At 40.6% G+C, this 25455-nt stretch overlaps 1 protein-coding gene across 2 annotated transcripts in view; it reads right to left on the minus strand.

Moving 5' to 3' along the window:
• LOC148026402 (uncharacterized) overlaps positions 1–25455 on the minus strand; it is a 91929-nt gene that overhangs the window by 55786 nt on the left and 10688 nt on the right. For both annotated transcript variants that reach the window (XM_087690849.1, XM_087690847.1), the window contains exons 2-3: positions 15211–15330; positions 14938–15124 (exon numbers count right to left, since the gene is read on the minus strand). In XM_087690849.1, the coding sequence (XP_087546975.1) occupies positions 14938–15124; positions 15211–15330 (307 nt within the window). The remainder of the gene's footprint in view (positions 1–14937; positions 15125–15210; positions 15331–25455) is intronic.

A 25455-nucleotide genomic window follows, 5' to 3' on the forward strand; every position in this document is an offset into this window, starting at 1 on the left:
ACAAAGCTACGCACAAATAACCAATGTGTCCTAGCTCGCAGAAAGACCCTGTGTTCCATGTCCACATGAAGCACATAGATGTTCAGTACCATCATGTACATGAGCAGATCCTAGATTACAAACTACTAGTGGCCTATTATCCCATGGAGGATAATGCAACAAATCTCTTCACAAAGACTTTGTCTCGGGCTTACATGCTTCACCATATGAGTTTCTTGGGTCTTCAAACACTCCCCAAGATCTAAGAGGGAATTTAGCCTATCTTATTTCACATTGTCATTTCCTAGGCATGAACTCTGTGAAAGTCTAAAGGAGATGAAGGTGGTGTGAGTGTTTCCAGCCTTGTATTTGAGTGCATTACAACTTGAGACCATCTAGGACTATGTTATGCATTATTTTCACCTAGATGCATTACAACATTAGGCTGCCTACACCTGCATTCAGACTAGGACAGCTGGTGACCTGGTTTCGCTGCATTTAATGCAGCAGGTGACCTTATCTGCAGTCGATCAGCATTAAATGCTGGTCAAACAGGTTAAGCACATGCCTTTGTACCAGGTTGGCAGCTAGGGGGCTGACCGCCTATTTAAGACAGTCCCCACTCACTTGGTAGCCATCTTGCTTGCAGATTTCCAGCACTCTCCATCATCCGGTTGTTGTCCTCCATTATCCAGTGCATTCTACATCATCAGCCTGATCTGATGCCCTCACTGATGCTTCGAGCTGCCTGCAGAGACTGATCAGTCTGCTTTGTATTCCGCATTCTATTCAGATTAGTGCAGTTTTTTCCTTCTCTCTTCTGCATTTATATCAGTCTATATTCTCTTCTCTCTCCATGTTTGTGTTCTTCTTCCATTGCATACTCTACGTAACAAGGCACAAAATAATATGTTTGGTAAGGCTAAGGACATCATTCATTTCACAAATTTCCAACTTAGACATTTGTTCACATAATTCTTCTTCATTGGATGCTCCTCTTGTCCTCTTCAGCATTGACATCATGGGGTGAGAGATAGTGCTTACTTCTTCCACTTTTTGGCAATGAGAGAATGTGGTTCCTTCTCTTGGTAATTACTAGGATTTGGTCAAAGTCGTATTGATATCATTATCTCCTTGTAGCAGCTTCGTATGTATTAGTATGATCATCATTATAAAAGGATGTTGAAGTATGTGAACAATTCCCCTAAGAGCACACTGCTCGAGTGACACCTGCTTCATTCATGCTTCCTATTTTGCATTGCACCTTGCATTACACCTTTTTTTCATGAAATACAGCATTTGGAGCAAATAAAAGCCTACAAGACTAGGTGTCCCTCCAAATGGACACCCTTGCATCATGTATAAGCATCTCTCCCTTTTCACTCTTCAACGAGTGGTCGACATGGATTCCCATATGCATCAATCAAATTCATAGAATTGCTAGCTCTCCCTCTTCTATACCTCATCAATATTCGCCATCAGCACCCTTGCCACATGATTGTTCTTTGCATGGGATCCTATTGTCAATTATCAATTTATTTTAAATTATCAAAGCCATTCCTTTTGGGCTATGAAAAAAAAGATATCCATCACCTCTGTGATCCTGAGAGGACCTTGGGCAGTCCATCATGAAAAAAATGGCCCGATGCCTGTCTCTTAGGGTGGGACTTTTTGGATATGTGAGGCTACAGTTATACTCTCTCTTCCCCCCCTTTCTGCACCTTTTTGGGCTTGGGAGGAGGTGTCAAGAAAGTGAGATTGAAGGCCTCAATTAATGGAAATATACAATGCATTTAGGCCTACTTTAACTCCACAAAAACAGCCCCAAAAAGAATCATTTATGAAAAGGCATTTTATATTTTACAATAGGACAAATGTCCAAAACTCTCCTATCCAAGGACAAGTTGCTGGCATTCCCACTTTATCCTTGATCACTATTGCTCTCACCTAACTATTGGCCATCATTCTTCATCATCCTCGCTGCCATGCCTAGTCTAGGAGCTGCCCCCCCCATCATCCAAAGACTCCGCCTTCTGCCATCAGCTATCACACTACCTAGGGAGTGCTTCTGCTTGCCAAAGCTGCTATTGCAATCAACTGACATCATCACGTAGACTTGTAGATCTTGTTAGGTTAGGATTCAACAGCACCCATACACTCACACACACTCAAAGTTAACAAGGAACAACAAGAGAGAGGAAAGTGCTAGAAGGTCACATCCACTATGTGAGAATGATAATGAAAGTATAATCCCTAAGGTACTAAGTACCACACCCACTAACAGTGTTTACACAAGAAAAAAACCCACCTTCCAACTAGAAGGTGAAAAGTGTTCGTGGATTAGGAAGCATTCACACCAGAACTAAGGAGGAACAGGATAAATGCAACAAACCTCCCTCCCATGAATGATGTGAACATCTATAGCCAATAAGTAGAACAATCCCCAAATGGTATCAAGCCCAGAGCCTTGTGGAAGGCTTCAAATTACTCTCTAGAGAGAGCTTTTATAAACAGATTTGCCAAGTTAATCCTATATAGGGATATAAGTCAATCTCCCCTACATGGAGTCTATCTCTCACATAATGATAATGCACCTCAATGTGCTTAGTGCAAACATGCAATACTGGATTCCTCACAACTACCATGACACTCTAAATGTTAGTATAGATAGGAGTGGGTGATTGCTATTCCACACTAAGATTGACCAAAAGGCGTCTGAGCCATCGTCATTCCAATGTAGCTATAAATGTTGTCCTATTTTCAGCTTCACATCTAGATGTGGCCATTGTAATTTGCTTCTTACCCAACCAAGAAATACATGAACCGCTAAGCATAAAGCAATTACCAGTAGTGGATACCCACGTGTCAAAAAAACCAATCAATCATTGTCTATGAATGCATACAAGCAAAGAGAAGTGCCTTTGGGTTAGAAAAGGCCCAATGTTTGAGTGCCTTTTAGATAGCAAAAGAAACGTTCTGCTTGCCAATGTGTAGTACCAAGGCTATACATAAAGCATGCCAACTAAGAGATTCCAAACTAAATATTTGATCGTGTATTACACAAATACAATAGACAACCAATAGCTTGCTAATAAAGAGAAGTATCAAAGGGATCTCCTACATTCTCAAAAGTAAACTTGTGGCTTGTCTCAACTAGAGTAGAGATAGGCTTATTACACAGATAGAGTTGACAACCAATAGCTTGCTAATAAAGAGAAGCATCAAAGGGATCTCCTACATCCTCAAAAGTAAACATGTAGCTTGTCACAATTGGAGTACCAGGACTATGCGTAAAGCGTGCCAACTAAGAGATCCCAAACTAAATATTTGGCCATGTATTACTGTAAGGTGCCCGCCCATCAACTGTCCAAGCACGCTTTTAGCGGCCTATCGAGAAACGAATCTAAGCGTCGTTGCCCGGCACTCGCATGGAATGTTCCGAGTTTTACTGCCTAGGGTTCTCCAAATCCGCCTCGCAACGGAACGTTCACGGCCGCGAACCCACTAGGATCGACCTGAAATTTGGGCTCCTAGTGATCAAGGTCTCCTATCAGCACTCTAGCGTCGGATCCTAGACATCCTACTTTACGCAAAGATATCCAAGCCGAAGCAAACCCATGCCGCACTTGGTTCAAAGAGAATGGGAAACGAGAGGGATGCACTACTCAACCTCTCTGCCCGTAGGGCATAGTCCCATTCCGGTCCCCTAAAACGGCATAAATTGGATTCTACCCTAATAATACCTAAAGGTCGAACGATGGTAAAATCTTGTGAGAAGCCTCCCAGTTCTCTGGGACTACCCTGCCGTAGAACGGACCCGTCGGAGGTTCCACCCACCCGCTTCCCTTAATAGCTTTAGTTTTCTAATTAGGTCCTATCACATTTATGTGTGACACTTAAAGTCAGCTTCATTAATTAACCTTTTAGGGAACATGGTTCGTTTGCATAACTTATAGCACAGACACGAAAACAGAGCAAAGCAATCTATTGACAAACAAGTTCAAACAAGTTCCTTAACTTATCTTCAAGTTAATCTTTGTTTCCTGCCCATACAGGAGAAATTATGTATCGCTTCTGTCCTTGCAGAAGTAACTGGTCCAAATCACATGGCACCACAAATTCAATCCTTTATCTAGAATAGGATCTTCCAACATGCCCAGACGTTGGGAACCACGGAGATCTTCAACTCCATTCTAGACCTAACAAGGGGTGTCCAGAGCTCCAACTGACCCACGAGCTGTCTAGGAGCGAAACATCATTCCCGTGGTTGGCCTTTTCACCACTCGACCTTCAGCCGATGAATCGAGCAATGCCCTCTTTGGATTAATCCGCGGTGCGATCATGGAGGTGATCCACCCGTGCAAAATATCCTTCCTTAATTAAATCCTTTAAGAATCAAGCACAAACAAGGCATTCAACCCTAATACCATTTTCTAGGAAAACATTTCTTTATTCCCATGGCAACTTGTCATCATTGACCCTTGCTATGCATTTATCATAAATCACAAGCACTTGGAATAATCATCCAAACAACAACTGACAACCAGTTGAATGTAAAAGCATTTAGGATGTTGTTCGATCAACCAACAAAACCAATTGCATTCTTCCCAAACAATGCAAGAATAGACGATATAATATTTTCATTGTATATTTGCTCTTCCCCTTGGGATCTAAGAGCAATACTATGCAAAAATGTTTATGAACACTTCCTTCTTTCGGCTAGGGCATATGTTAAGGGTTCAAACACTATCCATGATGTAAGTTCTATAGGTCACTTACCTTGATTGATAACCCAACCTTAAATTTGGATTGGCAAAAGTCATCGTTATCTGACTGATCTCAAGACATCTTAGTTTTAACCCTTATGATTAATTTCTTGTACTAGCTCTTGGTCAAGTCATGAGGCAAATAGGAAATTATCCTCATACATCAAAACATGTTATAGGCATAACGTGTAAATACTTGATAAGATAAGTGCGAGATTATCTCAAGTAATTAGACTCCAACAGGCCTTGCTTTGAGCTAGAATCTAGTTCTTCTTAATATTTGGGCTCTTAGGCTAAGTACTTTTGAAGTATCTAAACTAGTACTTTCTATTCATGATTCTTAATGTCATATTCTTTTAGCAATTATGCTATTTATAACCCTTGACCATGCTTTAACCTAGCACTTGTATGTACAATCGTTTAATATCGTTCTTTAAATGACTATATCCTTCATAACCCTTGACTAATTCTTCCTTGTAATTGCTCTATCAACGAATAAGCCATATGCAACTAAGTGCAATTAACTTTCCTTGATATATGCACTTCACAAGCTCCATCTTACGAATATGTGAGATGAAATGATCTATACTCGTGCATCATAGTATGGGCCTAATGTATCTCATACAAGAATCAAAACAAGCATCTATCAATTTGAAAATACATTACTTACGACCAATACCGCAATTGGATTGACGGTGATGCCTTTGTCTGAAGCTTCGTTGTTGGTTATGGGATTGCCATCCGTACGTGACATTTTTCGCTTGGGGGCCATCGTCCGCAAATAGACTCAAGAGACTAAGAAGGCAGAATAGAATCGAGATGGGAGAGTGTAAGAGAAGATGGGTAAGTCGAGGATGAAAATAGAGGAAATTAAGCTAACTCTCTTACTTGCAGCCTCTCGCGATGACTCTTCTCTCTCTCTCTCTCTCTCTCTCTCTCTCTCTCTCTCTCTCTCTCTCTCTCTCTTTTGAGGGATATCACTCTCTCTACCTCTCTCTCACAACCCCTCGGGGTCTCCTTATGCTCTCTGTGCCTCCCGATGCCTCATATTTATAGTGAATTAGAGAAGTGGAGCTCTTTGTGGAGGGGGATCTTGGAAAGATCAGTGATCTGATGCTCAAATCATAAATCTGATGGTTCCATTGGCTCCGAAAGGGGAATAAAACCCCAAGATACTTGATTAGAAAGCTCCCAATTCACTCCTTTTCTCTGTTCGAAGTGTTGTCTACTGCCTGTAGACTGCGATAGCGACGCGCGCGATTTCGCAAATCCTCTCTTTATTTTTTTCCTTTTATAAAATCTCCAAACTAACTAAAACATCACTTGTCTTTTCTTTTAAATAACATCCAGTTCCAAAAATCTCCATATCTTTTTAGGATAATATCTAAAATATACTAGTTTTGTCCAAAATCTAATATTTTTGGACCATCCAAACTATACACATTAATAATAGTGATTAATATAGCTCACAAGTCTCATTCACGTTGTAACTTACGTAAAGGGTGGCTACGATCCTTGTCAATCCGAGAAAAATATCGGATTTACGACTCTCGATTTTTTCTAAATAAAATATTTTTAATTAAATAAAAATGATTAGTTATTAATGTTAGTTAGTTTTAATCTTAGTTAGTCTTTAGTTAGTAACCTTATTAACTTATTAATTGACTAACTAACTTTCGAACTAACCAACTAACTTTTATTACGTGGAAATATTACAATTACACAAATACAATAGACAACCAATAGCTTGCTAATAAAGAGAAGCATCAAAGGGATCTCCAACATCCTCAAAAGTAAACATGTGGCTTGTCTCAACTGGAGTAGAGATAGGCTTATAGTCTTGCATTTCAAAATGCTCAAGGAGCTGCCAATGTACTTAGACTATTGCAAAGTAATACCCCCCCTCAACTGCAATAAACTATATGCCAAGATAGTAGTACAAGTGACCAAGATCTATAACATCAAAAGGGTGTTGTAATTCAACCTTTGAGACTGCAATCTGTGTTTCAAGAGGTCCTGTCAACAACATATCATCCACATAAAGAATGAGAATCAAGAGGTTATCCCTATCTTTGCATACATAAAGCATGCTTTCAATGTGTAAATTACTAACGCCAAGAGCAATCAAATATGCATGTATCTTTTCGTACCGTGCCCTAGGTGCCTACTCCAAACCATTGAGGGCCTTATGCAACCAGCACACTTTGCTTTCACAACCTTTCTGAACAAAGCCAAGAGGTTGTGTGACGTGAGTCTCCTCGTGAAGATCACCTTTCAGAAAAGTAGTCTTCACATCCAACTAATGCACATACCAATCAAAATGAGTAGCCAAGGCAATAACACTATGAATGGCGGTTATACTTGAACTGGGTACAAACATCTCATCATAGTCAATCCCATGTTGTTGAGCATACCCTTTGGAAACAACACATGCCTTGTATCCATCAATGCTACCATCAGATCCGTATTTTTATTTGTAAGCCCACTTTGTGCCTATAACATGCTTGCCAACAAGTAAGTCACATAACTCCCATGTGCCATTTTCATGGATAGAGTCCATCTCTGACTACATAGCTCCCATCCAATACTTATCCTCTAAAGCATTGTGTAAAGAAATTGTTGTGACATGTGGCGCGAGGATCGAGATACGCAATGCTTATACACAGTAGCAGAGAGACAAAGATAGAAAGAGAGAGTGCACAGTAGAGAGGAGAGTGAGCACGACTTGTGGATACAATGTTGAGTGTACCACTTTAGGTTTTTAGATAGATATATATATGAAAGTACAAGTGCGCTAAGGGTGTGTTTACACCCGAGCACATATAAAAGGCATGAGGGTCCTTTATTTCCAAGAACCTCGCACCTAAAGGCAATGTGCCCTAAGAGGAGAAAAGATTCAAGAATCAGTTAAGTCTAGGTATGTACAAAGCTGAAATACATATATCTATCCAACTCACATCATCTGTAGACAATGAGCAAACCGCTTTTCAAGAATTCCGTGCTAGCATGATAGCACTACTATCACAATGGAAAACATGTAACTCTATAATGCCAAGCTCTCCCACCAGACGTGAAAGCCATAAAGCCTTCTTTCATGCCTCAGTGGCAACCACATACTCTACCTTTGTAGTAGACAATGCAACACACTTTTGTAATCTGAAGATCCAAGAGACTGCTCCTCCTATGAAGGTAAACATATACCCAGAAGTGGACTTTCTACAATCCGCATGACCAGCATAGTCTGCATCCGTAAAGCCAACGACAAATGTCTTCTACTTTTCAAAGTAGATGCACAAATCCTTTGTGCCTTTGAGGTACCTCATAATATCTTTCACTGCTTCCCAATGCTTTTTACCAAGGTTTGCCATGTATTTGCTAGCCACTCCCACTACAAAGGCAATGTCAAGACGTGTAGCAACCATAGCATACATCAAACTGCCAACAATTGAAGCATATGGTATCTTGGCCATTTCAACCTTCTCATCATCAGATGTAGGGCTGTCCTCTGCATTGAGTTTTACATATTGAGTTTTACATATTGAAACGCTACAAAACCTTTATACTCATACTGAGATAGATAGAGTAATCCTTTTGACCTATCTCTAAGTATTCGCATGTCAAGAATGTGATTTGCATCACCAAGATCCTTTATGTCAAAGTTGCCATGAAGACTTTGCTTCAGTGAGTCCAAGGCATGACTATCCCTGCCAGCAATCAGTATGTCCTCAATATACAGAACCAAGATAATCAGGCTGCCATCTATTGCCTTCTTGGTGTACAAGCAGTGATTCACTTGACTTCTATGAAAACCTTGAGACTACATAAATATATTAAACTTATGATACCATTCTCTTGGTACTTGTTTCAGCCCATACAAACTCCTTTTGAGTTTACATACCATCTTCTCTTTCCCTTTTGCCACAAACCCTTTAGGCTGCTCCATATATATGTCTTCATGCAGATCACCATTTAAGAATGTAGACTTTATATCCATCTGTATGGGCTCCATATCTTCAACTGCAACCAAGCCCAAAATGGTTCTCAATGTAGTCATCTTGACTACAGGAGAGAAGATCTCATCGAAGTCAACTCCATGCTCCTACTTGTACCCTTTGCAACCAATCTTGCTTTGTACTTTGGCGAGGAATCAGAAGTGACCTTCATCTTGTAAACCCATTCACATGGAAGGGTTTTTTACCCTTTAGGCAATTGCACCAAGTCCCAAGTGCCATTTTTCTCAAGAGATTCCATCTCTGACTAATGACAACATGGCTTTATACCATTTCTTGCTGTCCTATTTGTCCATTGCTTCCTTGAAACAAGACGGTTTACCATAGTTTGTCAACATGACATAATCAGCCACACTGTTTGCACCAAGAACAAATCTATCAGGTTGTCTAGTAGCCCTAGACAACTCCTAACCCAATGATTTTTGTTTGCTGGCTGTTGAGCATTTTCAGTTTGCTGTCCTGGCATTTCAGCTTGCAAATCAGCATTAACAGCTTGCTGTCCTGGCTGTTCCTGCATATCCAGTAGCTCATTATTATGGGCAATAGCTGGCTAATCATTTCCAACATTATTTTCTACATTTGCAGGTTCATTTTCAGCAGGTATTTGCTGTTGTACAGCGGGTACATTTTGCTATCCGAAATGTATTTCTTCCCAGAATACAACCCTACGAACCTCCTCAGTCTTTTCGAGCTGTTTATGCATGCAATCTTCCCGGAGGATAACATCATTGCTGCGTACTACTTTCCTTTTCTTGGGATCCCATAATCTATATCCCATTTCACCCTCGTTACCATATCCTAGGAAAATGCATATACAGGACTTTGGCTCAAGTTTGTTACATTTTTCTTTATGAATGTGCACAAATGCTTTGCAACCAAACACTTTCAAGTGTGCATACAAAGGTGGCTTGCCCAACCACGCTTCTTGGGGAACTCCCCTCCCCAAAGACCTATTTGGTGACCGATTAATCAAGTGTACGGCTGTCATCACATTCTCTACCCAAAAACCATGGCGTAATGCAGCATGAGACAGTATCGTACGGACCTTATCTTATATGGTCCGATTCATACGCTTTGCAGCTCCAGGGTGGATTATGAGGGACAGTGAGCTCTTTCTTTATCCCTTTGTTGTCACAAAATGCCTGAAAGGCCTTGGATACATATTCCCCACCATTGTCAGAGCGAAGAGACTTAAGTGTCTTATCAATCTAATTCTCAACCAAGGCCAAGAATTTTTTAAACTTGTCCAGCACTTCGTCCTTGGTACGAATAGGGATAAACCCATACCTCCATGTAGCATCATCGATAAAGGTGACAAAATATTTCTTTTTCCCTAAAGATAACCCTAACATCTGACATACATTGGAATGTACTAACTCTAGAGGAGAAGATTTTAGCGAAAGAGACTTCTTATGAGGTGTCTGTGCATATTTACCATAGACACAATGCTTAAAATCAGCATAACGAAGACAAGGTAAGTAACCCAAATGAGAAAGCACATTCATTCCACTTTGACTCATGTGTCCTAACCGGCCATACCACAAAGAAACACTTAGCTACTCGATCACGGCAACAACATGATCACTCACACTAGATACATGGAGAGGATACAAGGTATAACTTTTACAACCTCCGGCAATCACTCTAGATCCTTTACGGATCTTCCATTTCCCATCACCAAAGGTGGTATAAAATCCATCGTCATCTAGCTGCCCTATGCTAATCAAGCTCTTCTTGAGCTGAGATATATGCCGTAATGCTGAAGTGTAAAGACAAAACCATGCTGAAACTGCAACTGCACGCTGCCAATACCTGCAATGTCACATGCATAGTTGTCCCCAAGATGAACAAAACCATGTCGACCCCCTGTATAGTCAGAAAACCACTCACGATGAGGGGTGACATGAAAAGAAACACCCGAATCTAGAATCCAGGTATGCATGTCATCATCCGTATCTGCAAGTAAAACATGTATACTAAAGTGTAAAAAGACCAAGAGTACGTCATTCCCATTGTCAGTGTCATGAGTGACTACATTCACCTCTTCAATTTTGACACTACTCCTCTTATGCCGATTCTCTTTCTTCTCTTCCTTGCTATCATCTGTCTTCTTGCCCTTTCCTTTTTCTTTCTTCCATTTGTAGCAGTCACGTTTAAAGTGACCCTTCTTGCCACAATGATAGCATTCAACATCCTTCCTACGTGATTTACTCCATCCCTTGCTATCAAATTTTCCTTTCTGCTGTGATCTACCTCTAGTATACAAAGCACTGCAAGACTTCCTGGATGCATTGTTTTGTTGATTCATGTCTTCCATGAGTAGAGCACTCTCTACATCAGCATACAAAAGAATCGCGTTAGAATTGCTCATAGCAATCCTAAATGTATCCCAACTCTCTGGCAAAGTGCAAAGCAAGAACGTAGCCTAAAATTCTTCATCAATCAAGAACTTCAAGGCAACTAGCTTGCTGAAAATGGAGTTAAACTCACTCAAGTGAGTAGACATTGCTGTACCCTATTTCATACACAAATCCATAAGCTTTTTCAGCCAATACACTTTACTTGCGATACTCTTCTATGCATACAGTTCTTCCAGTTGAGTCCAAATAGTATATACAGAATCCAAACCTTCAATGTTAAATAGCAAGGCATCAAAAATCGATAGCTCGATGGTTGAACATGCAAGCTCATTTAATTCATCCCAATCTTCCCGTTCCATATCTATAGGCTTTGCCTCTTTGGTCTTAATCGGCTTTGCCTACTTCTTCTGCAACAAGATATTGTAGCACTGTTCTTGCCAGACTGCAAAATTATGTGCTCCCTCAAGCTTCTTAATGTGCATGAGATTACTACTGCCACTGCTACCAGCCATGACTTCAACCCAAATGTGACCAAAAAATTCAGTAAATGCAGGCCCAAACTGTCACACAAGTGACCAAGGTACAAACAAGTACCAACCAGTAATAAATGACCACGTAGAAGCAGAAATTTCAGATTTGTAAGTAAATTTTCAGAAGCACCAAACCTTGTGCTACAGCACTCCACAACTGATTACAGTTGTTTTAAGGGCAAATACATCACATTACATGATAAGTCCCAAATTTTAGCTGCAATTTATGTTGTACATGCACCCATGGGCACAAAATTTGACACGCACGGTCAAAAGCCCCAAAATTTTTGTGCTCAAAGCATCAACCATACATCTGCACTGTCTTTGACATGCATAGAATAGACAATTTTGCCAAAATAGAGCAATTTCAGCAAAACCCCCAAATTTTTCCAAGCGCTAGATGTCCAAATTGCATGGAATTAAACCCGCATGTACATAAAATGACCAAATGGCACAAAAATTTTGCCCAAACAGCAAAAGCCCCAAATTGCATGAGGTCCAATGTGCATCAATGTCGAGAAATTGGGTAAATGTCAACTCAATTTTTGCATGTACATGAAAAGCCCCAAATGTCAAAGGCAAAATGTCACAAATTTCAGCAATTTCTGAGACGAAAGTTCTTGCTTTGCATCACAATCCCCAAATCCGGGAAAAGCCCCAAATTTCCGGGCCAAGATTGCACAAATCTAGAAGTTGTGCCTCCACACATGAAAACCCATCAGAGGGAAAAGGGGATAAAATAGATTTTTAAAGAAAAAAAAAACCTGATTTTTGAAAGATGTGACCGGGGGTGGGTTCCATTGACCCTGTGCAAGTCGCCGCCTGGGACTGCCCAATGCATGGCTCTTGTCGACTGCCGTCACCAGCCTGTTGCGTGCCCCACAGCTAGTCACCAGCCCGTCACGTCACCTACTCTCAAGTCGACTATTGCATGACAGCAACTGTCGCCTACTCTCCAGCGTCCACATCCCTGCAATGACGACTGCAAACTGTCATCTGCTGCTTGTCAAAATCTGCCAATTGCTGCCCGCCAACAACTCCTGCTCACCTGACATCTCGAGAAGCGTGCACTCCTTGCCCGCTCTGATACCAGTTTGTTGTGACCTATGGCGCGAGGATCGAGACACGCAATGCTTACACACGGTAGCAAAGAGACAGAGAAAGTGTGTGTGTGTGTGTGTGTGTGTGTGTGTGTGTGTGTGTGTGTGTGTGTGTGTGCAAAGTAGAGAGGAGAGTGAGCACGACTTGTGGGTACAATGCCGAGTGTACCTCTTTAGGTTTTTAGATAGATATATATATAAAAGTACAAGTGTGCTAAGGGTGTATTCACACCCAAGCACATATAAAAGGCATGCGGGCCCTTTATTCCCAGCAGAAACATGTTCTTCGTTGCATGCATTAGCTACAAGTGTCTGCCTAACCAAGTTACCCTATGCATGGCAAGTGGCTGCTCTAGTTCTACTAGAAAGTGAAACGGACTATTTGTTGTATCGTAATGTATCCAACAGTCATCCTCTCTCAAAGTAAGGTTTCTAACCCGAACAAGATCTAAAAAAGAAGGAAAGTAGGGATGGGATAGGATCTCACCATCTAATCTTGATGTTGCATTGTGATTGTCCTTCATGTTTTCTTCAATCTAGCCTTCAAGGACTGGTTCATCTATGTGGAGAGAATCCAAAGTTGGTTTGGTATAGTTTTCAATCCTTTGCATATATTCTTTTAGTCTAGTGGGCTTTGAGATATTGATGTTGCATTGTGGATAGAGGCATTCCCATGCTTTATTATCAGCATCAAATAACCTTGCTTCAATTTTGGAGTTAGTAGTAGACCATTGACCTTTTGGAGGAACGTCCTTGCTTAGCTCTACTAGCTCTAAGTTTTCTGAAAGGGAAGAAACAAAAAGTCAGTACATTGATTGTGAATCTAGGGATGAAACCTCAAATCCAAACCTTGAGACAATTGACTACGACATTGAGGGACATATGATTGAGCAAACAACTCTCAATGTTGCTGATTGATAGAGTAGTCAAGATGGATTGCGATCACACTTGGCTGGAATATTTGGAAGTACTGGACTATGAGTACGCAAGACTCAACCAAGGCAGTTCGGTAACTCTGTGAAGTCAGAACTATGTCAAAGCTATGACTACCTGGAGAAACACCCTTGTCTAGTGAAGACAATGAATTTAACTCTGAATCGAAAGTTAGTTCTGATAACAACCCAGAAATTCCCTTGCTCTCTAAATCCCGATGCTCTAAAGGGGATCTTCTCACGTATTTCTGCTCAAATGGAGCTCATGACCAAGGGTTAGGTGACTACTCGCCATCAAGAGACAGTTGCTCCCACTATTCCAATGGTGTCTCATAGTTTGATTTAGCTCTTACAGACCATCAGGGTTGAACAAGGTCCTAGGTGGAGGTGAATAGGGCTTTGAATGTAGAGACTCAAAAAGATGTTCATGCAAAGTAACCAGAGGGAATTCTTATTATGGGTTTTCAGTTTGCAGTTTTTCGCTTGTGAAAGGCCTTGTGTGGTGTACAGCAAGCACCGCAAAGTATGTATTATTTGATTACTCCCTCTTGTACAGCCAAGTTGGCTACTGTTAAGCTTCAGTTTTGACATATGATGTGACCCTTTACACTCAAATGGCACAGCACAAACATAGAGACAACCATGCTCTTCCAAGAGCACAGAATCATCCAAAACTGACTGAAATGCTGAAAAGAACTTAACAAATGAATGAGTCGACTGAAGGCTAGTCAAAATGAAACACTGGGGATCAGATCAGGCTGATGTATATCAAAAAGACAGCACAAAGTACAGATCTACAGGTGACCTCAAAACTTCTGTAGCAAAACCAGCACAAAACAAAAAGGCCTTGAAATTTGCACAATGCAACTAGTGACTCTATCAAGAGAGGTCTCAAAAAAATTTGTGCTTGCTCAGCTGTCCTGTACCTGATCAGACCTCTATCCCTAGTGCTGAAGAGAGGAAAAGATCTATAACTTCTGTTCTCATCAGCAAAAAACATAAGCAGAAAAAACACAAATACTGAAAACTGTGGTGGCACAAACCAGAACAAAAGCAGGAGATGCACAGAAAATAGCCGGAAAATAAATATCTGTTCCCCACAATTAATTTTGCAAGCAGCAAGCCACTTATGTTTCTCTTACATTCAAAACTTCAGATATTTAAGTCATATATTAGCACTGCAAGAAATGTATATTAATATAAGACCAAAGCTGCTGTGTCATGTTGATATTAGTAACTGTTACAAAAACTGAGACTCACCTGCAGCCCAGGAGAATCTGCTGCAATCAAAGTCAGCAATCCTTCCTCAAATTCTTGGGAACAGTCTTCCCTAGAGGATGAATCAATAGCACTACTCTGCACATTGTGGCGATGTGATGCTATTAGCACTGATGCTGAAATATCTTCATCTGGTAGTGGGCAATCATCCAGCAAAGGATAAAAAATGCTGTCAAATAAATGAAATTTGAGTTTGTCAGAAAAAAAAATTGTACTCAGGATTGTTTTAGAGTGTCTCAAAGAAAAATCACTTACTCGCTTCGTAGTTTCAATCGTCGAGAAATGGCCCCAAGGACAATCCGAGAAGCTTTGCCCAAACAGCGGAAAACATCAGGCATACAAGGAGGATGCTCTACCTCTTGTGTAGCTAGCTTTCTGCCAAGTCATGACAATAAGATTAGCTCACCTTTAATCTCACAAAGTCTTTAAGCTCAACAATTTCAGCTTTGAGTTCTAAATTTCAATTTTCACAGGAAATATGATACATTATGAGGCATAATCATCTTTTAGTCTAATCTTTAGTAGAGGAGTAAACCCCTCTCCTATCCCTTACCCTTCCTCTCAATTCACACAGAGTGGCTTCATTGAGACGACCTTCTTTATCGAAATATACTTATCACATGCATTGAGGATAAGAATTGTACATGTTAGGACCTCATAACATCTTTGAATAAATGAGATGAGGACGAACTTCCAACAAGATTCAAGGTTGCACCAAGAGTCTTATATTGGTTGAGATCCAACATCACCACCAAAGCAAATCACACCAGCCTATTCCCATTCCAACCTATAGGCCATCTCATGGGCTCTGCACTGATACCCTTCATTCTATGTTTTGGCTCATTAGTGTGTTTAAGTTGTCACTTTAGATAGTTGTTACACCTGATCACCTAGGACTCTGAAGTCACTAGGGTTACGGTTTTTTATGATGGTTAAGCTATTTTGTTCAATCCTAGCATATGAAGTGTGGCATTATTCATTATTGTGGTACTTTGAGTCATTCCATAATACATTGGCTTTCGTTTATGATTATCATTGTGCTTCAATTGTCTCTCTCATTGTCATCTATTGCGCACAAATTATTTCACACCTAAGCCAACAATGGTATCAAAGCGGCTTCCCTTCATAGCCATCACTTGCAACGGCCTCCAATGCAGCCATTTCCATTGATCACCACACCTTAGCTTGCTATTACTCGAAGCCATTGCCATCACACGAGCTTTCGTCCCTCCAATTAGTGGCCTCCAATGATTGCATGTCACCATGCTGCCATTGGGTTTTTCTTCAGTGTCAACACCATCAGCATCAAGCTTTGACCCCCCTTGGAGCTCCTACAACCACCACAACTCAACCATATAACCGTTGACTTCTACACTTAGGCCACATCACTTATCACCACCCAAGATAACAATTGTTGCCTCCTTACCTGCAAGAGAACCACCTTGCTAGTCAAGTGTAATTGTCATGAGGACATGTATTTTTAATGCTTAGCTTTGGCATTATCAAGTTGTGCATGCCCAACAAGTACTTGTGGATGCTTGGTGTTAGTTTGGACCTATGCCATTAATTGGGCCATTAAATGTCCAATGGTGACATTAGAGGGACTAGGCATTGACTCATAAATTAAAGCTAATTCCAATGCCAATTAATGTTGAGACAATTGAATGTCCAATGGGGGTTAGCACATTAATTGTGGATCAGCACAAGGTAGTTCTTGGGCAGGATCATTAGTTAAAGCTAGAAATTACTTTTGGAAAGTTGCTTAGTAGCAAAGTAAGCAACCACTTGTCAAAACTTCCCAAGCAAACTAAAGGGAGGCTTATTTCCTTCGCTTTGATTTGGACAAGCTTGCATGCTCTACCATAGAGCTCTCAGTGTCAAACAACTAACTCTTTTGCAAGCTAAAAGGAGATAGATATGAAACAAGAAGAGTGGGATGATTTGGACAAGCTTGCATGCTCTACAATAGAGCTCTCGGTGTCAAACAACTTACTCTTTAACATTGAGAAGCTGAATTCTGCATATAAAATGTGGCGAAGACTTGAGGAATTATATGCTCAAAAAAGTGCAACCGGCAAGGTTTATGGGCTAAAAAAGTTGATGGACCTTCACATGAAGGTACAGCCGTGTTTGTACATTTGAATGAGTTCAATTCAATTTCCAGTCAGCTGATTGCTTTGGATTTTCACATTGATGATGAGTTCAAGGCTACTTTCTTGCTATGTACTTTGCCTAAAAGTTGGGATACTTTCGGGACAGCTTTGAGTAACTCAAATGCTCAGCTTTTATATTTTGATGTGAAGAGTTCTTTGCTGATGGAAGAACTCAACAGGCAAAATAATTCAGCAAACAAGTCTTCTAATGCATTGCACACTAGGGACAGATTTTAGCAAAAGGGCAGTTCTAAAAATAGAGCACACAACAAGCCTTGAGGCTAAAATGTGGAGTGTCATCATTGTGGCAGGAAAGGGCACTACAAATGGGACTATTTTTAATTGAAGAAAGAGAGAGGCAAAAGCAAAAACACTGAAAATAACAAGGCTAAGAGAGAGAACAATCAACCTACAAAGAAAAGCAGCGTGAAGATAGAGGAGGTAAATGTAGTCACTCATGAAAATGATAGTGACAGTGATGTACTCCTTGCTTCTTCTTTGAATGCACATGCATTAATTGCAGATTCTGATGATGACATGCACACTTGGATACTTGACTCAAGTGCATCTTTTCATGTCATACCACCACATCATGAGTGGTTTTCTGACTACAAATGGTGGTGGATATGGTGTTATCCGCTTGGGGGATAACTATGCATGTCAAATTGTAGGTGTTAGCACTGTGAAATTGGAATTTCAGCACGGCTCCGTGTTTGTTTTGCATAATGTGAGGCATGTACCTCAACTCAAGAAGAGCTTGATAAGCACCAGCTATCATACCACCTTTGGGGATTGCAAATGGAAAATTTGTAAGGGCTCTCACATTGTTGCCAAGGCGTGACCATATAGTCGCCATAACCGAGCAACCAAGTGTTTCTTTGTGGCACAACTAGTTGGGGCACATGAGTCAAACTGAAATGAAAGTGCTTTCTTGTTTGGGTTATTTGCTATATTTGAGATATGCTGATTTTGAACAATGTGATTATTGTATTTATGGTAAGCATGCTCAAACATCATATAAAAAAACTCATTCTTTGAAGTTTTCATACATTCAGATGTATGTCAGATGCCAGAGTTATCTCTAGGGAAAAATAAGTATTTAATTACTTTCATTGATGATGCCACACGGAAAGTATGGATTTATCTAATCCGTCATAAAGACAAGGCCTTGGATAAATTTAAAAAATTCCAGGCACTTACTAAAGTCGAACCAACAAGACATTAAAGTGTCTTCACTCTGACAATGGTGGGGAATATGTGTTCCAAAGCCTTTCAAGAATTTTGTGATAGCAAAGGGATTAAAAGGAAGATCACCGCCCCTCACAATCCACACCAAAATGATGTTGCAAAGCGTATGATTAGGACCATTCAAGACAGCGTCCATACAATGCTATCACATATTGCTTTACCTCATGGATTTTGGGCAAAGGCTGTTATGACAACCGTACACTTGATTAATCAGTCACCAAACACGTCTTTTTTTTTTGGGAAGGGATCGCAAGTCCCTCGAGAAGCATGGTCAAACAAGCCATCTTTGTGTACTCACTTAAGAGTGTTTGACTGCAAAGCATTTGTACACATTTGCAAGGAAAAACACAACAAAGTCTTACAAATGTATTTTCCTAGGATATGGTAATGAGGATAAAATGGGATATAGATTATGAGATCTCAAAAAAAGAAAAATTATACGTAACAATGATGTTATCCTCCGAAAAGATCGCATACACAAATGGCATAAAAGACTAAGGAAGTTAGAAGGGTTGTATTCTAGGAAGATGTACTCATAGAACAGCAAAGAATGCCCACTAGACAGCAGCTAATACCTGCTATAAATGGCCTTGAAAATGCAAGGAATAATGCTGAAAATGATCAGTAAGATATTGCCCATGATCTACCACAATTTTAGTAAGAACAAATGCCTTAGGGACAACCAGAATCGGCTGTACAGCATGCTGAACTTGCAAAACAGCAAGCTGTTAATGCAAATTCGCAAGCTGAACAGCCAACAAATCTTGATCGTTGGGTCCGTAGGTCGACCAAAATGCAAAGATAGCCAAATAGGTTTGTTCCTAGTGTAAATTATATGGCCAATTATGTCATGTTGACAATTGTGGTGAGCAGTCATGCTTCAAGGAAGCAATGGACAGAAAAGACATCAAGAAATGGCATAAGGCTATGTTGTCAGAGATAGAATCGCTCATGAAAAATGGCACTTGGGATTTGATGCATTTGCCTTGCTACCATGCAAATGGGTTTACAAAATGAAAGTCACTTCTGGTTCTTTGCCAAGGTACAAAGCACGACTAGTTGCTAAAGGTACAAGCAAGAACATGGAATTGATTTTGATGAAAAAATTTCTCCTGTAGTTAAAATGACTACTTTACGAACCATTTTGGCCTTGGTTGCATTTGAAGATATGGAACTCGTACAAATGGATGTAAAAACAGCTTTCTTACATGGTGATTTGCATAAGGAGATCTATGCAACAGCCTGAGGGTTTTGTTGCAAAGGGAAAAGAGCACATGGTATGTAAACTCAACAAGAGTTTGTATGGGCTGAAACAAGCACCACGAGAATGGTATCATAAATTTGATACATTTATGCAATCTCAAGGATTCCATAGATCTCAAGTAAATCACTGCTTATACGCCAAGAAGGCAGCAGATGGCAGCTTTATTCTCTTGGTTTTGTATGTGGACAACATACTGATTGCAAGCAAGGATGTTCATGCTTTGGACTCCTTGAAACAAAGCCTACACAGTAGCTTTGGTATGAAGGATCTTGGTGAGGCCAATCATATTCTTGGCATGCGTATACTCAAGGACAAATCACAAGGTCTTCTCTATCTATCACAGCAAGAGTATGTTACTAAGGTTTTACAGCATTTCAATATGGAGAGGGGAGAAGCCATAGATATACCGTTGCCTCCATATGTGAAACTTAGTGCAGATGATAGCCCTACATCTAATGATGGAAAGGATGAACTGGCCAAGATTCCTTATGCTTCAGCAAGCAATCTCTTGGATATCCACGCTACAGAAGTGTGTTGCATTGTCTACTACTACAAAGACAGAGTATGTGGCTGCCACTGAGGCATGCAAGGAGGCTTTATGGCTTTCACGTCTGGTGAGAGAGCTTGGTATTACAGAGGCTCCTATCCTCCACTATGATAGTCAGAATGCTATCATGCTAGCACGGAATCCAATCTTTTATGCAAATGTTAGAATTTGTCGATTCTATGGGCAACACTCACTGTAATTTGTGTGGTGTGGACACTTATTAAAGTGTCAATGTAAGGTGTGTACACCTAGTGTCTTAGAAACTTAAAAGTAGTAATACTAGGCTCTAGAGTAAAATAAACCTAACTCTAGTTAGTCAGTGGAAGGCTGGTTAGGTCAACCCTTGACCTAAACATAAGTTGTACTTTCACTCTATCTTTCATTCCAACAAGTGCACTCCTCTCTTTTTGCTTCAACTCACTCTCTTTGTCATTGTCTCTCCTCTCTCTCTCCATAGTTGGCTGCCATTTTCCAACATTTGGTATATGAGCAGCTCGTACGCGCAGATTCCGTTCAATCACCGTCAGTCGGTGCCATTCCACCCAAGATCCTACTGCTGCCAGCTTGGTTCTCAACTCGAGAAAGAGTTTTCAGCTGCTGTGAGGTGCTGCTGAAGTGGAGGAGGAGTTGTAGCTGAGCCATCTCTTGTCTACTCCAAATCTGTCCAATTCAGCCATCAGCTCCAAATCTGTCCATTTGCTCCAGATCTGTCCAGCTCAGTCATCTGCTCCAGATCAACTGTATTCAGCCTGCGCGCAACCCTACACGCAGTCCAATGCACAGTCCCACACACAGCCCTACACGCAGCCCAAGGAGCTGCTGTTTTGGAAGAGCCGCTATTGTTTTGGGCTCTGCCCTCCATTTTCTCAGCTCTACCCACCATTTTCTCAATCCTACCCGCCAATTTCTGCAAACCCTAAAAAGTGCAGAAACCCTGATTTTCAAAATTGGGGTTTTCTCGAAATTTCTGGAATTTCGAGTCTATTTCAGTCATCTCTTCTCAAATCTCAGCTCGTGCTGCCCAAAAATTTGGGGCTTTTGCTAATTTTTACTTCCAGAGTTTGAATTGACAACCAATTCGAAGAAATTTCTCAATTTCTTGGACATTCCCACCAAAAATTTGGGGCTTTTATCCGATTGGAAGCCCTTTGCGTAAATTGTTACCAAACTCATAGACATTGCGCAATTTCTTCCACATTGGCTCAAGAAAATTTGGGGCTTATCAATTTTTTGGATCTGGCAACATCAAGAGGCAGATTTCACCTGTTGTTCATAGTCGACACGCATCCTGAGGCGACATTTCTATAAAAAAAATCCAGCTGTAAGGTACAAATTTCTTCAATTTCTTTGCAATTTTAGAAAGAAATTTGGGGCTTTTGCTTGACACACGCTCCAAGAGAAGCAACAAGTAGTACAGCAATATTTAATTGTTGTTATAGTCATATTGAGTAGAGAATTTTGGGAAAATTCAGTAAATTTTGGTAATAATCAGCATTAAGTTGCTGTATTTTGTACTTTTGTGGGCACACATTTCGAGGCGAGAGTGGTATAGCAATATAGTGCTATAATCTACTGACTAAGTGCTGATTTGGGTAGCATTATGCACACTTTGGCATTTGAGTGATAGTTTGGTACTTGTTTCTCAATCCCGTGGGGAATTTTGGTACTCTGAGGAGTATACTTTATACTTCAGCATTGAAGTATTTGGCTGCAGATTTTTGTCTATCATTGACAGCATGGCACATCAAGGGAATAATGATCAGAGCAACATCCTTGGTGTCCTCACTCAAGAGGACAAACTTGATGGCTCAAACTACCCACTATGGAGTTTTATGGTCCGTAACCTTCTTGTGGAGAAGGACTTATGGGACTATGTTGCAGGTGATTTGTAGCGACCAAAAGGTCTTGCACCTCAGACACCTCAACGCAACGCTCGAGGATAGATTGTTGGTACTGCTAGTGGTGATATTGGTGCTGCTACTGATGCTGCCCCTCCTCTCTTTCCTACCAAGGATCAGAGGAAATGGGACTCAAAAGACGCATAGCCACTTTCTTTGATTGCCTTGTCAGTGAAAAGGACAATTAGTTCACACATTCGGTCTTGTAAGACCTCAAAATCAGCATGGGATATACTTGAGCGTATATTTGCAGCACGCAATGAGGTCAGGATACCCTATCTCCACAGAGCGTTGGCCAATGTGACCATGGATGAAGGTGATAGTATAACAGAGCACCTTACTCACATACACAATTTGCGTGAGTAGCTACTCAATGTTGATGAGGTCATTCAAGATGCTGAATTTGTAAACATCACACTGAACTCTCTTTCAGAGTCATATCTTGGTTTCCACACCTCTTTGATGTTGTCTTTGAGGGGAGGCAGCAGCCCCTTACATTTGTGGAGTTGGAAGGCCTCTTATTACAAGAGGAACAAACTCGGAAGACTGTAGCATTGCATTCAACTGATGTTGCTATGCTTTCTAAGTTCAAAGGCAAAGGAAAAGTCAAGCAAAATGTAAAAAATCAGCAAAAGGGTGATGTTGGACAGCCATCAAATAGGTTTGTCCAAGACACAGAAAATACTAAAAAGAAGGGGAAATGCCATTATTGCAAGAAGCCCGGTCACTATATCGACGAATGCAAAAAGAGATTGGCCAAAGAGAAGAAAAAGAACTTCGGTTTGGCTATCCAAGAAACATTAGCCAGCAAATCTACTAATGATGATACTTCAACCAACTTTGTAGAGGAGGACTATGCATTTCTCACATGTGGTTATGATTCTTCAATGGCTGATTCAACATTTAATGCTGCTGAAACGCAGCAAACATGGTATTTGGACAGAGGGACATCAAAGCACATCACTTTCAAGAAGTGTTTGTTTATCTCTTTGCATTCAACCACTGCTGGGAAGCGTGTTACATGTGCGAACAACAGCAGTTATGATGTATGTGGCATTGGGATAGTCACTATTACTGTTGTAGATGGTTGTGATTTCATGCTTCTAGATGTCTTGTTTGTACCTGGCATTATAAAGAACTTGTTGTCTATCTCTGCTTTTAATAAGCATGGCTTTCAAGTCATCTTTGAGGATGACAAATGCATTGTTAGAGATAGAGAGATGGATTATGCACTTAGGCTATCCGGCACCCTACATAAGGGTCTATTTTTGTTGGATACATATGATAGACAGTCTCATGATAATTTAGCAGGCACTACTATCTCGCCCGCTATGCAAAATGCAAAGCTATGGCATGCCCACTATGGACACATGAGCTTTGGGAGTTTGATGACCCTTCAAAGGTGTCATATGGTAGATGCATTGCCCCCAATGGAGACTCCACCTCCTCATGCATGTGAGGGATGTATTTTGGGCAAGATGCATAGGTTTGCCTTCAAAAAGGATGGTGCAGTGCGTGCTGTCCGAAAAATGCAGCTTGTTCACTCTGATGTTTGTGATCCCATGAGGACATGTATGTTGAGAAACACGGATCTAGAGCTAGTTGGCTATGGTAGACACAAGTCAAACACACGATACATTATCAGAGTAAGAGATTGTAACTCAAATGAATTAGATTCCAAGATAGATTAGCTTGGACTCATAAAGACAGTTTTGAGTGACTCAAACTGATAGTGTCATTGCATTGAAATGAGTGTCAAGTACATGCCTTTATAGCTTTTTGGATAGTATCACTGTACCTCACTGTGCATATGGGATTTTGGACGTCTCTTCTTAGAGCTTCTAGAGCATACATCTTTGTCATATCTCTCATACAAAGCCAGTTATGGGCAAGCCTCTTTTGGGCACTTTCAGCCTCTATGGGCATACATCATTTGCTATTCTCAACACCGCCCTCAAATGATGAGTCTCTACCCTTGCTCGCTTTTGCCCCCACTACATGTAGACATGGACCAGGAGACTAGCTCTTTGGCAGCCTAGTTAAGTTGAGGCTTGAAACTTTACATCTTTGGTAGGGTTTTTACAATATCCACTATGGGAACAAATTCCTTAAAACAGTTTGTCATAGTTGTTGATGGTAGCGGAAGTATCTTTTTCTTCTTCTTCATTCATGAATTGATTTTGGTGGTGGTTATTCTGTATCTGTTGTGCTCTTTTCTTGTGGAAGCATTCACTGGCAATATGGCCAGTTTTACCACAATAATGACATGTCATCCGATTCCTGTTGTCGGTGTTGAGTCCTCGACCTCTTCCTTTGGGTCCAGTAGCTCCTCTAGTGTATAAGAGGTTTTCCCTTGGGCTAGTTTCTTTTACATCTTTGCTTTTAAACTTGCTTTCTTCATCAAGCAGTGAGTGCTCAATATCTTTGAGTGAGAGACTCGGAACATTACTTAGGGTGGACACAAGGTTCTTATATGGATCCTTATTTACACTTGCAAGCAGTACAGCTATTGCTTCATCTTCATCAATATTCTTTTTAAGAGATGCAAGCTGAGTTTTTAAACTCTTAAACTTATTAATGTGTATGGTCATAGAAGCACTGTCTTTGATATCCAATTTATAAAACTGCATGAGAAGTTTTACCTTTGAATTCTTTGCTTGGGTACCAAACATTCTATCCAGTTCCTCCCAGGCGGTTCTAGCATTTCTTATGCCAGATATATGATGTAGCACATCATCACTTAGTCCCCAGGCAATGATGCCTAGTGCCTTATTATTCATCTTCTTCCATTCTTTGGATTTGAACTGGTCTTCTTCAACGAACCCGTCTTCATCATCTTCCTTCTTGTTATCTGCATCATCTTCAAACAAGTCCCATAAGTCTTTCCGTATAAGATGGTACATGGTCTTCTCCTTCCAGGCATGGAAGCCTTCACCATTAAATTTTGCTATATATTCCACTTCAGTCATCTTTAGTAGAAGGTCTTACCACGAGAACTCTCAGGCAGTGTCTATCCTTTTACAAGAAGATAAGGGATTTGATAATTGTGCAAGCAAATAATTTCATGAGGGAAGGTCTTACCAATTGGCAATCTTGCTCAATGGCAATGTCTAATCCCGTACAAGTACTTCAGATATTGAAGAAATGGCACAAAATGCTAGTGTCTAAAGAAACTTGATGGAGTAGAAAAAACGGTTTTAAAACTAAGATCACCGTGAATAGCTTAGAGTGTGGGAGAGTTGGTTTGAAACAAGAGAGTGTGAACAGGGGTATTTGAAAAAAAAAGGCTTATTGAAGCCTTAGAGATAAGGCTCTTTTAGCCTTTAAAAATTAAATCGTGAATTGCTGCCAGGAGCCTGCCGATTCTGCACACGTCACCGTGAAACGCCA

The sequence above is a fragment of the Lygodium microphyllum genome, chromosome 13 (genome assembly GCF_053477565.2).
Source record: "Lygodium microphyllum isolate KBCC chromosome 13, Lygodium_microphyllum_v1.1.10, whole genome shotgun sequence".
Lineage (NCBI taxonomy): Eukaryota > Viridiplantae > Streptophyta > Polypodiopsida > Schizaeales > Lygodiaceae > Lygodium > Lygodium microphyllum.